General features: G+C 37.9%; 1 protein-coding gene across 1 annotated transcript in view; it reads left to right on the top strand.

Moving 5' to 3' along the window:
- LOC138021427 (importin subunit alpha-1-like) overlaps positions 1 to 15,874 on the top strand; it is a 21,031-nt gene extending 5,157 nt beyond the window's left edge. The window contains exons 7-24 of the mRNA XM_068868301.1: positions 2,814 to 2,861; positions 2,983 to 3,068; positions 4,900 to 4,986; positions 5,280 to 5,362; positions 6,097 to 6,183; positions 6,481 to 6,525; positions 7,006 to 7,068; positions 8,404 to 8,472; positions 9,904 to 9,960; positions 10,080 to 10,151; positions 10,284 to 10,337; positions 10,863 to 10,910; positions 11,010 to 11,093; positions 12,031 to 12,099; positions 12,641 to 12,682; positions 14,336 to 14,399; positions 14,546 to 14,640; positions 15,432 to 15,874. Coding sequence (XP_068724402.1) covers positions 2,814 to 2,861; positions 2,983 to 3,068; positions 4,900 to 4,986; positions 5,280 to 5,362; positions 6,097 to 6,183; positions 6,481 to 6,525; positions 7,006 to 7,068; positions 8,404 to 8,472; positions 9,904 to 9,960; positions 10,080 to 10,151; positions 10,284 to 10,337; positions 10,863 to 10,910; positions 11,010 to 11,093; positions 12,031 to 12,099; positions 12,641 to 12,682; positions 14,336 to 14,399; positions 14,546 to 14,640; positions 15,432 to 15,524 — 1,246 coding nt within the window. The 3' untranslated portion in view covers positions 15,525 to 15,874. The remainder of the gene's footprint in view (positions 1 to 2,813; positions 2,862 to 2,982; positions 3,069 to 4,899; positions 4,987 to 5,279; positions 5,363 to 6,096; positions 6,184 to 6,480; positions 6,526 to 7,005; positions 7,069 to 8,403; positions 8,473 to 9,903; positions 9,961 to 10,079; positions 10,152 to 10,283; positions 10,338 to 10,862; positions 10,911 to 11,009; positions 11,094 to 12,030; positions 12,100 to 12,640; positions 12,683 to 14,335; positions 14,400 to 14,545; positions 14,641 to 15,431) is intronic.
- Positions 15,875 to 16,141: the final 267 nt, after the last annotated feature.

Below are 16,141 nucleotides of genomic sequence, written 5' to 3'. Positions count from 1 at the left end.
ATTTTGTTTCAATTTGGAGATATAGAGCAAAATGGTGATGTGGTTGAACCACGATCCATTCCCTCAATCATTCACCATTTTCAGCGGTTACACACACAGTCATATTGTGGACTCCTATTTTGTTTTGTACGGTTCTCCGATTCTCCCTACTTTTACAAATGATCAATTAATTTAATTTGCTACTATAACTTGCGGCTAAATTTTCATACCTTGTAGCATCTTTTTTAAAAAGTTGACTCTAGGGTTCCCAAGGGTATGTTGTGAAAACGGTTTAACTAGAGTCCAGGCTCATTGCCGAAAAATGTGTAGAAACTGCTTATGAACTTTCATCTTGCGAACGAAATGGCGTGTTTTCTTCAAGCGTTTCAAAGTAGTCAATCTCTTTGGCTTTTGTGTTCGTGAGGATGGTAAGCAGCTGCTTTATCATTAATATCAGGAATTTCTTCAGTTTTATGCGAATAATATCGTAATGATGCAGATTTTAGGGAATTATGCGGATCTGCATCACCGCATCCGGTCAGATTGGCCACAATTATCGTGGCTTGCACGTGCACATTTTCCCGCACCTTGTGTCGGCTACATGTAATCAATTGACTTTTCATTGGTTTACTGAATTGTCTCTGTCCTTTTTTGATTGGCCAAAGTAATTACTTTGGTTTTGGTTTTACAACACTCGATTGAAACTTGCTCTATGCAATTGATTGCTTGGATCCATCAGTGTTAAGCCCTTCCACACCCGAGAGTGAGACTTGCAGATTTTACTCAAACACCAGACAGTTAAATTACTCATCAGTTGGGGGGTGTGAATGGGTCAACAACATCTCGGTCCACGGAAAAGCTCTGACTCCCTTATTAGGCTTTGGCACATTATGCTACAACAAGTTGCAAAAATAGTGGAAACACTTCACGGGAGAGAGGAAGTTGGAAAGGTTTAAATTCTAGATACAGGGGGTATTGGAAGTTAGAAAAGGTGTTTTTTAATGAAAGTGTCTCAACAATTTTGCAACTTGTTGTCTGAGTTGGTTGTCACTGTATTGGTGTACGGTCACTTTGTTTATTGGAACAGGAAGGCGTCTATCGTTTGCGTTTAATATGGTGTTTCCAAAAAAAAGGGTTTAATTCTCTGATCTGCTGTGAATGGAAATTGGCCAGCGATAAACTGGATTTTGGCGGGGTTTTAGTATGACGTAATTTGAAGGCATTTCTGTGCTTTCTGTGAGTCAAGTCGAAAATACACATAATTTGGTACACGAAAAGGTGTGATTTCCATCCTTTCACTTTTTAAAGTACGCTAGAAATATCCTGGAACTGATTTCGAAATAATTTGCCTGAAACACCTATATTTCGGTGGACACATGACATCTAAAGCACGCGCAACATGTACGAAATTAGCTGTTGTTTACGAATGAGAAACAGACATAACCTCTCCTTTAACTGCGATGCCATTTAAAGGGAACATCCACTTTCCGAAAAATCAATTCTTAGCAAACATTGTTATACAAAGATACATTTTCATAGAGGTCCATTTGTAACATTACTTATTGCTTTCGGGCTAGTCTGCTTCCAGAGAAAGGATTGGTAACGCTTACTAGCAAGTCTTCTAAGTGACGTGTCGGGTACAGGCTAATTCCATGTTCTTTGGAATGACTGACTGAGCACAATGATCAAAAGAAAGCACCCGATTGTGCTAAATCCTTTGCGAGATTTGTTTTACAATGAGATACAAAAGTGAAGAAATTTGTACCGGCTACACATTATGACATTTATATGAAACGGTCTACACGGTCTACCACAACTTTTCACTGAGAAAATAATATGTTATCATATTTCTGGCTGTTGCGATGGTAGAACATGATTGGATGGTAGACCATTGGTAAATAGAATAAACGATATGTACAGGATTTCTAACTTTGTGAGCTTTATTACGAATCGCCTGGTAATGTAGTGGAGTGATTAGAAAAGAAAGGACTAGATGAATTGTGCTGGTTACTCGAAGATACGATATTCAACTGTAACGCCACTATCCCGCTTGACGTCACCAAGAAACACAAGAAATGGTATTGTGTTACATAATACGAGCCATGTGTAACTTTCGGAGCATCAGATCTGCAGTGCAAATTGGTACGGAGTCTTCTGTTAGCGATGATAAGTCCAAACACCGGCAAATCGATGCTACCGTATGTCAATAATTAATATCCTTTCGTGTTTGGTACAATGTGCTTTGCACTTCGCGTGCAAACTTCTGAAATGTTTCAGAGCTTATACGATATTTAATGATTGTTTCCTTAGTTCCTGCTTTTCTACGTTGAAACGTTTCCCTATAAGATTCAAATCCGGACTGGCAAAATTATTGCAATCAATCAGACAACAAGTTGCAAAAATAGTGGAGACACTTCACCTTCTTGGGGCGTTATTAATTTCCCTATTATCTCTCACACTGCAGCCCCCCTCCCCCCTTATCAGTGTTGCTAGCAAGACAAAAAAATGTTGGGAACTTAAGCAGTCAACATTGAAAGGGGGAGAGGGGAGAGGAAGTTGGAAAGGTTTAAATTCTAGATACGGCGGGCATTGGAAGCTAGAAAAGGTGTTTTTTAATGAAAGTGTCTCAACAATTTTGCAACTTGTTGTAGCATTATTTTGAGCATAATAGCATGGCAAAAGCATCGTGCATAATGCCAGCATTTTAGCAAGATTGTTGTATCATTAAAAAGGAAAAATAGTTTCACAGCCTTTGGAATAAAATCAGAAGTTGTCAGCTGGGTTAGGTATAGTAACTCGCCATCAATATGTGTTCACACCCATCTTCTTTTCAGGTCGGGATTAGTCCCAAAGTTTGTTGTCTTGTTGGACCGATCTGACAAGTGAGTACCGCTTTCAATTATCATGTTTAAGTATTTCTTTAATCAACTTTGTTCAATTTCCCCCTTAAAATCACTTGAATGTGTGATATCAAACAAGTACTGTGTTCTCCATCAATTACAGCCCTTCAATTCAGTTTGAGGCTGCTTGGGTCTTGACAAACATTGCATCAGGCTCATCAGATGAAACAAAGGTTGTTGTGGATTCAGGTATTACATCAATGCTTAGAATAATAATAAATATTGTAATTCTGCTGCAATCCACTTGGTTCGACTTTTGAAAGACATTATTTCCACTAATTTTGAAGATATTGATTTGTGCATGCTGCTTTTTCAATTCCCCCCCCCCCCCTTTTTTCGAAATTCCAGAAGTGAAGATGCCTATCAAATAATAAAAAAAAATTAATATTCCCCATTGTTGTCCCTATGGTCCGCTTTTCTTCTGGTCAGTGCCAAGAGCCCAGACTCCGCGGCCAAAGCACAGACTTCTTGGTCCTCTTCTCATTCTCAGAAATTTGAAACAGTAATGGTTGCCAATGTTACAACATATGCCATTACTGTGACTACATATATTTTTGGCTATGGCCCAACCTTGTACCCAGAGTCCTCAGTAGGTGAGTGCCCGCCGAGAGACTTTAGGATAATGGACTCCATTTTCCCAGAAAACGTGGGGTCTGGTCTTATTATGCATCCTCAAGTCAAAAGCAAAAACAGTAAACAGTCGAAAATAAAGGATTGACTCAAAATGGCGGGTTGAAAGTGTTTGAGAAACAGAAACTTTAAGTCTTACACACCCTAAAAGAAAGTCAGTCTGGTTTCTTTTCAAGGAGAAAATTAATGTTCATTGGCTTGCTGTTAAGAGCAAGACAGTGAAAGATGAAATGTCTGACCCTTCCGGTAAGTGTATGTTTCAGCGTGTATTCCATCGTTCAGAATACCAGTGCAAGTAACACATTCGACAATTTTTTGTGGAAACGATACAAACGTCCTTTTCTACTACCGGTGCATTTTTATGTTTCCATACTTCTGAAAGGCTTTGACAAGGACTTCTTCCACGGATTTCTCCCCAAGAGACTGATGTAATGTTTTCCCACGATAGTTTTGCAAGCAACAGCAACAGTAATCAGTTTTTAGTGGTCGTTTTATTTTTTGTGGATTATATATTTCTGAGGTGCTTTAAGTTAGGGGATGAAGATAGTAGGAAAAAGGAAACAGCACTGAAACTAGTTTTAGATTTCGAATCTCCCTCCAAAAAGAGGAAGTTGATTCTGGGGTTTGTGGTGTGGTGGTCCATTGTTATGCAAGCAACGTATCACAAAAACTGTCCATTATCCCAGAGTCTCTCCGGGTGCTCACCTTCTGACAAAAACGCCTGGGGACTCTGGGTATGAGATTGGCTTTGGCCAGGGTCTGTGTTCTTGCTGCTGACCAAAAGAAAAGCGGGCTGTGGGGACTAGAGTGAAAAATACCCATAAAATTGTCTTGAATCGGTCTCGAGCTGCAGAATTCCAAAGGAGCACCTTTTCAGGAGAGTGTTTATAATAGCAATGAACTGTAATGTAACACCTTACTCGAGTCTTGTTAAATGAAGTGGAACTGCAAATCACAGCCGATTATAGTGTTAGACAGTAATAATTATTGTAGCCAGCTAACCATTTCATGTCATTGCATGAAGAAGTACTGTGGTTTTTGAACAGAAGCCAGATGCTCATTAACTGAGCCAACCAGTCAGTGGCTTCCAATAGTTGTAATCTTTTGTGATAGGAACATCATTGGCCCATTAGTTCCTTGCATTGCATTGGTGTTGGATATTATAGTTGTTGTCCAATGCTGAGTATTTACTATTGCCAGTAACAATGACAACAACGTAAAAGCCATCCTGGGCAAGGTCCCTTTCTCCAACATGAGAGATTTGCTACACTGTTTTTTTCTGACCATTTAAAGTGATTTTTGCAAGGTTTGAAAGTGAAAGACGTATCGGTGATTAATGTGTTTTGGTATCATTTTCTTTAAGATCTTTACAATCCTTTTTATTTTGAAGGTGCTGTGCCAAAATTGGTGAACTTGTTGATATCACCCCATGCTCAAGTATGTGAACAAGCTGTGTGGGCCCTTGGGAACATTGCAGGTAGATATGCTTTATAAATGATATTTTTTCAGTCTTCTAATTTCTAATTAAGTTTTTGACCTCAAGTTTGTTGCATTGCAGAAGTAATATCATGCACTTTGTGCGCAAGACCTTTCAAATTGGTGATTTAGCTTCACTTTGTGCATGACCTGAGGAACTTAACATCAGTTAAATACAAGTTGTCTGCCCACCCCATGCCATCTTGACCTCATATTGAAAGTGTAATCATGGTATCACCTTATATATGGTGACCTTATATTGAAAGCAAGCATTTTCATTAATTTCACCTGTAGGTGATGGTCCTATGCTTAGAAATTTTGTAATAGCCTGTGGAGCTTTGTCCCCAATGCTTGGATTAATACAAACAGGAATGAATGTAAGTGTATCAGAAGTCACTGTTTCAAGTCTGAAGTATTTGTGTCCCTCTTTTTGCCTGTTCTTTTGTATCTACTGGATGATCATTCAGGGCTCAGAAAAAAAATCCAGTCACAATTTTGTGACAAGGTTCAAAAATTTAATAATAATAATAATTTAAATTTAACCGACATTTGACAGACATGTCGACCAACTATTGACCAAGAGCAAACTGTTAGTCTACCAATAAAGACCCTTGACCCTCAGTCATCGAAATCCACCGATACATTACTGACATTTAATCGTCATATGATGGATGCTTCATCACCTTCCTATTGTAAGTCGACCGATAAATCGTCTGGAACTCAATCAACATATCAACTGATGTATCGGTCGATAAGTCAGTCTTTACTTGATCAACACTCAGCCAACACGTGACCGATATGTTGATGAGCTGACCGCTGGTTTACCAAGACCATCAACTCTCCCTTGACTGTCAACTAATACAGGACCAACATTTGACCGATATGGCACCAATACGTGACCAATAAGTACAGATAATTATGATCATGGTCAATACATCATCCAACATCAATCATAGAAATTTGATCTATTTTTTGGTGGCTAGTGATCGATAGTTCAGCAATGTCTTGGTTAATTTCATTGAGCCACATGTCTCCTTTTCCTTCTTATTACATCACACAAATGAACTAGGTTTTCATAACATTCATAATATTTATAATACTTACATTTTAGGTTCAGTTTCTTCGTAATGTGACATGGACCCTGTCTAACTTGTGCCGTAACAAAAATCCACCTCCCGAGAAGGATGCCGTCATACAGGTGAGATCAATTTGTGCTAAAAAAATTCAAAGGCATCTATGAGTGGCACTCTAAAGAAGGAACAGTTTTAATGGGACAAAACTTTTGAGTGGACAGAGATGATGTTAAAGGAATTAAATTTAAATGATTTTTGTTTTATGTCATCATGTACCTGACTGCACATTCTTGTCTTGATGTCATTGAATGACCAATTTGAAAGCAGGGGATACTGTAACAGTTGTTGTTTGTAATTTACATATTTGGTTACAAGTTTGCTACAAGACATTACGTTTGTTACAAGGACTTTATTGATTTCAGATCTTGCCAGCTCTGGCCCATCTCATCAATCACCAAGATAAAGAGGTAAATAACCTCATTGAAGTCTATAAAGGCAGTTCAAATCATATCATAGTAATAGTCAGTTGTGATAAATGTAATGAAAAATTCTCCATCTACTGTCATTGATTGTTAGGAAATAATGCCACTTTTATGCTTGTAATAATTTTGTACAAGTCAAACATGAACCTCGTGAACCTAACCCCCGTGAGTTTTCTTAAGCCCAGCGATAAATCGTATCTGCACATCACAGTTTCAACTGTTATTTTGAGGATTGAGATGACCACATCAGAAATCTTGTGGGGGATTCCTGAGTCCTCAATGATCACTCACAGCTGTTATGTACCTCTGTCAACAAATAATATAATTTGCTCACAATATATTATAAAGTTATAATATAGTTCTATAGTTCTATAGTTACATGTAAGTTTACAATCACAACATTGCAAAACGTTTCGTTTTTGTCGACCTGTAATTATGTTTGGTATATTTTTCATTTTCTATTAGGTGCTTTCGGATACTTGTTGGGGCTTATCGTATTTGACTGATGGAACAAATGATAGAATACAGGTCAGTTCAATCTCTAGAGCTTGTGGATAACATTTCTGATTAAAACATGTTTTATAAAGCGTTCTTTTGGTCTGGAATAATTATATATTTGCTACATGTACCGGTATATAATAGTTATGTTATCAATGAATCTTTAGTCGAGAAGGGAATGACAAAGAATTAAAAATTTTACAACCCTAAGTCAGCCATATAGTTACAAGTACTGTTATAGTATATATGCACTTTTTGATCAAAATAGTGGTCGTCTGGTTGTCCCAGGCCACCAGAAAGTTTACAAGGTGCCTATTTATGTTAATTCAGTAAAATGAAAAGCCTGGTTGCCCAAAGAAATAACAAGGGACAATGCAGCCAAAAAATAGAAAATTAACATGACAAATGAAGCAGTACCCAACTCACTTGTTGGTTTTCTATTGTCAATGTCTGATAGCAGTGTGAAGTTAACAAAATTAATATTACTTTGCTGCAGCTGTGAGCATTTTCCTGTGTTTTGAATATCTGTGGTTTAATTGTTAAAAGAATTTGTCAGATACATGTAGGCAATAGAGATTGAAGACTCCATTTTAAAAATGCTAAAAAAAAAACATAACAAAAAAAACATACACTGTAGGTGCACACTTACCGGTAGAACTATGAGATACTCATGCTCCAATGCCATAAATCAGGGTAACCAGATTTATGGGTTTAGTTGCTTGGCCTTTGAAAAAGGGACAACATGGAATTTTTACATTTCGGGCACTGCATATGGTGCAATGCAGTAAATTGTGTGTGTGTGGCTGTTTACTTTGGCTTGGAAACCTTGGGAACCTTTGAATGGAAAAAAGGCCAACGCTGGGGAAGGAGCGGGAGTAATTACTAATTACCATATTACTATGACTTTCATAATTCTGCAGAATCTTACCTTCAAGTGCCAAACTGCGTTTTGGCTTCCATCAACCAAATTTCCGAACATAGCTGGGAAGATTGACTCCACCTCAGAAAAGTAAATCAGAGTTTTTGTTTAGTTCACAGCTCAAACACCATTATGATGTTTTTAGAAATTCTTCAGTAAAAAGATTTGTACAGATTCCATCGCTTTCAATCGGCATTGAGTTTGAATATACAAAATGTACCAAAAATGCTGATTGGTGGGTTAGTCACACATCAGTTGATTTCGTCATCTGTGCTTGGCGTTGGAAGTTTGATTGATGGAAGCCAAAATGCAGTTTGGCCATTGGCACTTGAGGATGAATTCCACTATATTACATTTCCAGTGTACTTTCCTGTTGTAATTAGAAACCAGATTTCTGAAAGCTGTTAAAGTGTGTTGTCAAGAAAACAATATTTTCTTTTTTTCAGCTTGTTATTGATTCAGGAATCCTTCCTTCACTGGTTAACTTGTTAGGCCATCCTGAAGTTAATGTTGTGGTAAGGCCGGGCTGTTATTAAATTTTAATTGACAAATGGTTTTGAATGTTGCGCAATATGGTATCAGTAGAATGTATACTAGGTGTTATTTTAAAATATTGTTGATAATAATAACATTAATTATGACAATTATAATTTGCAGTGCATTTCACAAAACTTTTGACAGGCAATTTGCGAAGTTCGTTGCAAATTGCATAAGTTCGCTTCGAACGTGGGAATTTCAAGCCGAACTTCATGGGAATGTGGCGAAGTAATTTCACCATTGCTCTCGGTTGTTGTTTTGAAATGAGTGCCTTCACCGTGCAAGGAAAGGCAATTCCAAGTTTTGTTCGGCAGAAATTATTGGTTAGAATGGAAAGGACCATCTCAAGTAGGACAGGAAATGAGACTTCCCAAAAATCCATTGCCAAAATTGTTGATATTTTTGTTCGTAGGGGGAATATCGAAGACAACAAATGAAGAAATATCACTCGGTCAGCGCGTGCTGAATGATGTGAATAATTATATGGAGTGTTGTAAAACTACATGTGCCACCCCAGCAATCCAAAACAAACTGGTAAAGAATAACGTTCCAATGTTTGCCTGAAAATGTCGTGTCGTCTGCATGCATCCGCAGCGTAACGCAAGATCTTGGTTTATATTCTTTCAAGAAATTCAGCGTTATTCCACAGGAATCACTGACTCTTGAAAATGAAAATATACTTTACAAGTATTTAGCAGCTTGTGCGGAGAACTCTTTTTTGTGATGAGTGTTCAATGCTCATTCCCACGGAGTTCGGCGCGAAATTCCCAAGTTCGTTTTGCAGTTTGCCATTTGATTGACAGTTATGTAATGAAATTCTCAAGTTTGAAGCGAACTTATGAAATTCACAACGAACTTTGCAAATCACCTGTCAAAAGTTTTGTGAAATGCACTGTAAAAGTAAATACACCACTGTGGAAGTTTTGTGACAAGAAAGTTCCCTTGTTGTCAAGTGCTACTTGCTTTGTTTCCAAGATTATCTTGTAGGACCTTGACATCATGACCAAAAATCTACAAATGGTAATAGTTAAATCAAACTGGTGACTGTTACTAGTAAAAATTATTGATGTCAAAACCAGAAACGTTACCCTTGGAAACCAAGTTCCCCTTGACAACATGGTACATGTAACTTCAATGTGGAAACTTTGTCACCAAACATCCCTAGTGGCGTACTCAACTCAAGTATCGGATGACTCATTGGTTGGGTGTTGATGTGTTGACCAAAGCAGGAGCCGACTCATTGGTTGGCGTTTTGCATGGATTGGATTCGTTCCTATAACCCATTTCAGGTGATGGTGTCATATTCATGTCAAGTACTTTTGACCTTTTTAGAAACATTATCTATGTAAGATCTGTTATGGTAAGTGTAATTTATCCTTAATCCAGTGAGTTTATATTTGTTATTTCAGACACCCACATTAAGAGCTGTTGGAAACATTGTAACAGGCACAGATGAACAGACACAAGTAAGCTGGAAAACTGGATTATACCATGTACTTGACAACTTTATTTAAATTATAAAGAAATATAATACAACAGTCAAGTATTACTTAAATCTTTGACATTGATTTGTTGTTCATTTCAGTTAGTGATACAGTGCAATGCACTGTTTTACTTCAAAAATCTTCTTATGCACAGTAAAGCAAGTATTGTGAAGGTGAAGGGAACATTTTGTGAACTGCTGTTGTTAATTTGTAAAATTCGTTATTTTATTCAGACTCTATTCCTCATGTGAAGTTGCATCAGTGTATACATCAAAATTAATACTACTCAACTATTTCATTTGCAGGAGGCAACATGGGCAATATCAAATGTCACAGCAGGTCCAAAAGAACAAATCCAGGTAAGAAACATGGAAAGATACGTGGCTTTGCTTTTGATGCAAAAGAGTTAATTAAGCAGATCCCTAAATTTCTCATTGCTTTAAAGTATTGAATCATGCCAAAAATACTTTATTCTAAGGGGGCTTCCGTTATATGATTAGCAATCCTATAATTTACTTTATTTTAATTTCAATTTGTACCAAAAATAAGCCATTTCCGAGTTGCTGTTTGCCTCGGTTTTTCGAAGTGAGTCTTGGTGCTCAACTATTGTAAGGGAAATCAGTTTGATTTGCATAAGAATATGCAACTCATTTCCATTTGAATGGTTGTGCACCAGGGCTCACTATGAAACTGAGGCATGCAGCAACTTGGAAATGGGCTAGTGGCATCACTGACATTTTGACTACATTAAGTCAAAATGTTTTGCTTTTCCTCCCCTTCTTATGTTCACCTGCCTGGCATACAGCCCCTCTCCACCAATAATCATTGTACTGTGTACTAAAGCAAAAATTCTAAATTTTTCACTATAATATTAATTGTTACAGGCTGTAATAAACGCTGGCTTGGTTCCCATGATCGTTAATGTTTTAAAGGTATGACATTGTCACATTTTTTAAATTTTACATTAAGCTGACATTACCAGAATACAACCTAGATTGCTTATTTTCCTCAACAAATTATGCATATTTCAGGGGGGTGCCAAAGCAGATTTCAAAAGCCAGAAGGAGGCGGTGTGGGCCATTACAAACTTCACTTCAGGAAGCACTGTAGATCAGGTATAAAAGCCAAGTTCACAATAAGGATGAACTGCATGCATTCTACATGAGATTGCATGCATTACAGTCTGTGAAAAACAGTGACCCTCTTGAATTTTACCCAAAATCACCATTTTATCCAGTTGTCTGACAATATTAAAAAAATATCCATTATTAATTATTATTGTTGCTTTATAAAAGGGGTAGTTTTCCAGCAGTCAGATATTGTTCATTGAAGGATGCCTGTGGAAAAACCAGCGATGTGCAAACCTCTCATTTACATGTGACTTTGGTTTATAAATAAATATACTTTATACACCTTTTTTCTACTTGCAAATTTAGAGAGAACACTGGTGGCCCCTTCTTAGTGTATATCAGAACATCAATAATTTTAAATCTTTGCTTGTTAGAGTGTGGTGGGACATGTTTGCAAATAGACATTACTTCTTTTAAGTGTCTGTACTGTAAGTGCCACCCAAAAAAAAATCAATTCTTTTTTAATATTTTGCCGAAAAAAATGAATTCAAGAACTTGTTTTGGCTTTCAAATTTCATGGTTGCCGTATTGTTCCAGAACAACGGCTCTTTGTGTCAGAACAATAGCCTAAGGGCAACCATGAAACGTCACAAATGTTCAAGATGGCGGCATCCGGGAAATTTGAAAGCCAAAACAAGCGTTTTTGAAATTCATTTTTTATCAAATACAGTTATTTTTGTTGTTTTAGTGGAGGTTCTCTTTAAATGCAGGTCTCAACTTATCAATGTCACTTCAATACGTACCTTTGAATGGAGGTTAAACAGCAACAAATTTGTTAGATAATAATACAATTCAATAATCACAAGATCTTAATGGGTCCAAAATTAGAATTACATTGTGAGACTTTAAATAAGATTGGATTTTAGGTTTATTGCATTGTATTCCCAAGAGTTAAAATTTTTGCTTTGTTAATTTTTTAAAGATTAACTTTCTTGTTGACTGTGGTGTCATTGAGCCAATGTGCAAGCTTTTGGAAGCCAAGGATGCCAAGGTTAGTTCCGGTTCTGGTTCTCCATGGTTGAAGTAAGTTTTTAAAAGGTTTCCCTTTTCGAATCCTTGGGAATCAAAGGCCCAGATGTACAAAAAAGCATCGCTGATTTCCATGGCTACAAGGCCTAAGCTGCTGCATTGTCATCAGAGGGGTCACCAGGACATAATTTCCTTACCTTTTTGTGGAAAACTCCCTTTGTGTAGTCACTTTTACAGGATGTAATCAGTTTAGGATAAAACTATAAAGCTAGGACCCGGGATATGCAGTCCTCTTTGATAACACATCTTACACTGAAAAAAATTACTTAAAAATAATGGAAAACATTGGTTCTGTCATCTTTAAGAGTTTTACAATATTCGACTGGTACTATTTTATTCCTGTTTTAAAGCATAACATTTTAAACAGAAGGAATAATTCATTTTCCACTGGAATCCCCTTGTGCCTACTTTTTGGATGTACAAAATTCAGTAAACAGTATTCAGTATTACAGTTCGTGTCTGTAAAGTTTGGTTCATTGGATTTAAGATGTGTTTTCTTTCAGACTGTTCTTGTTCTTCTGGACGGATTTAACCACATCCTCCTGGTAAGCTAAAAATGATTATACTTTTCTCACACCCCTTTCCAGCTTGAACTTAAAAATAGATAGTTAGTTTTAGAGCTTGTTTCCCGTAATGTACCATTCATCCATTTAACCATACTGTTACTTTCTGGCCTCGGTTGTTCAAAAGGTAGACAACGCTAAACACCGGATGAACACTAGCAAAACCAATTGAGTATCCAGTGGATTGCGATTTATGCACTGGATAGCGCTATCCACCCTTCGAACAACTGGGACCTGGATGGTAAGTTGCTGTTCTGGTTTTTCGTATGTGGAACACTGGGCACTCCTCTCTTTAAAGAGCTGTGCCTGTCCTGAAGGAAAGGGATTTTTAACTCAGTAAACATCAACAGATGCTACGTCACATTACGATAACTGGTTGCTACTTTTGCAAATTTTGGGGGTCCTGAAGGAGCCGTTGGTGAAAGCCTGTTGAACTGCTTTCATTAGCAGGTCTTTTTACCAGGCGACTTTTGAAGTCATGAAGGTTATAATATCAACTTTATTCATTCAGTACAATGAAAGGAGAGATACCAGAGGTTATCCCTATATGAGGGTATCCCCCCGGATGTTACTGATCTAGAGTCGATTTTGATGAGGGAGGAAAACCGGAGAACCCGGAGAAAAACCCTCTGAGTCAGATTGAGATCGGCTGAAACTCGAGGCCAAAGTTGAACCTGGGTCACAGAGGTGGGAGGTGCGGTTGATAACCACTAAGCCATCCTGACTCCTAGACAAGGAATCTCCATTCCACCATAGAGCTTTCGGCAGTGTTGCAGATGGCAATCCAAAGATCCAGACTTTAAGCGCTAAATCGGGATTTCCCAATCGAATGCACCCTTAGTCAATGCTGATTGGTTTCTTTAAATATGGGGCGAACGGCCGGTGAATGGAAATAGTTTTTCGTTTCAGCAGACATTCGTGGGGTAGGAACGCGTGACGCGTTCACTGAATCCGTATCAAGAATTAATCTGAAACTCTAAAAAACAACGAAACCTTCGAGTTTGTAAAACATGTTTCGACAGAATTTTGTGCCATCCTCAGTTAGTAGAATGCAAAGCGATGGAAGCTGAATTTATAATAAATAGAAAATGCTAATGTGAAAAATAGTAACAACAAAATGAAGTCTACCCTATAGCGTGAAAATGTGGGAATCAAAAGGATAGTAAGGTTGACATTGTGCAATTGTTGATTCAAAGAGGGTTGTTCTCTCTGAATATGAATAGCCTCTTTTGTCTTGAGTTGAAAACTGATGGAGGCGTGATCTAAAACACGAGGCGTGACAATGTTTAGAATTCTGCAGATGTTTGAAAATGTGAGAGGCCCTATCACTGGTTAAATGCTCCTTCACGCCCGTGGAAAAATGCCGGACCGTTTCGCCGACGTAACAGGCATTACACCACCGTTTCCTGTAATGCCTATTACGTCGCCGAAATAGAATATTTTGTCGTTGTAGCAGTTGTGCTAGATTCTTGTTGAGCTCCATGAATTGTTCAGAATCATGATGTCATCTCGTCTGTTGAGCACCTTGGGGATGCTGGAGATGATTTAACTGATTTCTTCGTCAAGAGATGGTGGCTGTTGAGAAATGTTGATAATATGTGTAACATACTCAGTGCATTTTTTATTTGCCAACAGAGTGCTAGTAAAATCAATGGTCCCATGATGGAAAAAGTTAGCAAACAAATGGAAGAGCACGAAGGTAGTTTATGCAGCTGATTGCAGCGGCTAAAGCAGCAGCATTGCTCCAAATTCAATGTCCTGTTTCACTTCTAGTAAGACATGGAATACGTCCAATCTTATCATTCTCTTATGCTAACATTGCTTTTGTATTCTAATGGTTTGCAGGATTGGATCTCATTGAAAAGTTACAAACCCATGAGAACACTGAGGTGTATAATAAAGCCTTGGCAATAATTGACAGATATTTTTCTGAGGAGCAGGTAAATGGCACTTGTAGCGTTCAGACAAGTAACTCTATCATCGGAATTGAAGTTAAATTGGTTTCGTGTCTGACGCTAAAGTTCTGAAATTTACATCATTCAGAGGCCGATTTCTGTTAATTCATGCATTGCTCCCCATCATTCCAATTTAAGGGAAATACGTGTTAAGGTGCAAAGAAAGCTATGTACCTTCGCAGAAGCAGATGACCTTGAAGCGTGTAACTTGCAACTCCTTTCCTTGGAACAAAGCTGGGGATTTTAGGACCCAAATATGGACAAAAGTAAGATCGAAGGCCGGTGCACGCGCGGGGTAATGCACGAGCTACGTTACATACAAAGAAGGAAATTTTTAAACTCAAAAAACCCCAGCTCTGAACCAGATTGAAACGCTTCAAGGTCATGACCTTCTGACCTTCGTTATGGTACCTTTCAATGGTTTGTTAATCGTGACCAGAAAATAATTAGCAACTATTCACCAAAGTGGAGGTGGCTAGTGGTGGATATTTACCGAACCACTAAAACAGTGAGATAATATAGCACAAAAAGATCATTTTTAACTCATTTATTTTTGCAAAGATTAGAACATTTTTGGGCCCAAATTCCGAGCGAATTACTCGGAGGAACTCGGAGGTGAATAGCGATGGATATCCGGAGTTTGAGTAGCCAATCAGCGCGCGCGTTCAACGCTATCCACTGATTTAGTATATACTAAGAGCAAATAAGTTTTAACTCCATGAAATGGATGAATGAATGAATGAATGAATGACCGTTGCCGCGTATTGTTGTTTTAGGATTCTGATGTTGAAGTTGCTCCTCAAGCTACAAACAAAGCTTTTCAGTTTGGTGCACCACAGGATGTGCCTCTGGAAGGATTCTATTTCTGAAGAACAGGCTCACCACCTCCATTTTGTACATAATCAAAATTTTTGTAGGAAATTTAAAGAATTATAAAACTTTCGAATACTTTATTAGGAATTCTTCAACTTGCCTTGTTAGTTAAAATATTGCTTGAATCATATTGAAGCCTTCTGGAAACTAGCAGTACTTCGGTCTGTAAATAGTTAAAATGAAGAATGTTTAGGTAGGCCAGGGAAGCTTATTGCAAACAAAATCAATCTATGTAAGTTCGATGCATCATCAGTTATGCGACGTGAAAGAATCCGCCGATAAATATGAAATTAAGGCAGTTTGCGAACTTCTTATTGCAAAAGATGGAATATAATCTCTTGACTTAGGTTGTGGGTTGAGGTAGATTGATTGAAACACATCTCGAAGAGTAAAGTCCACCCTAAACAAGCATTCACGCTAGGGCTCCCAGATACTCGTTAACTCGCCTTCCCCCTCTCAATAATGCAGCGTGAACGTTCACCTGCATCGACGTGAGACGGCTCGGTGCCTTATCTTGTGGAATAAGAGAAATGAAGTCGTCGGGTATTTTGAGATAAAAGCGCGCGGTGTGTGGAAATGTCTGGATTGGCCGATGAGTCATCTGTGGCATTCA

Source organism: Montipora capricornis, chromosome 10, assembly GCF_036669925.1.
Source record: "Montipora capricornis isolate CH-2021 chromosome 10, ASM3666992v2, whole genome shotgun sequence".
Lineage (NCBI taxonomy): Eukaryota > Metazoa > Cnidaria > Anthozoa > Scleractinia > Acroporidae > Montipora > Montipora capricornis.
Note: the sequence above shows the minus strand (reverse complement) of the source record. Positions and strands in the feature narration are given on the sequence as shown.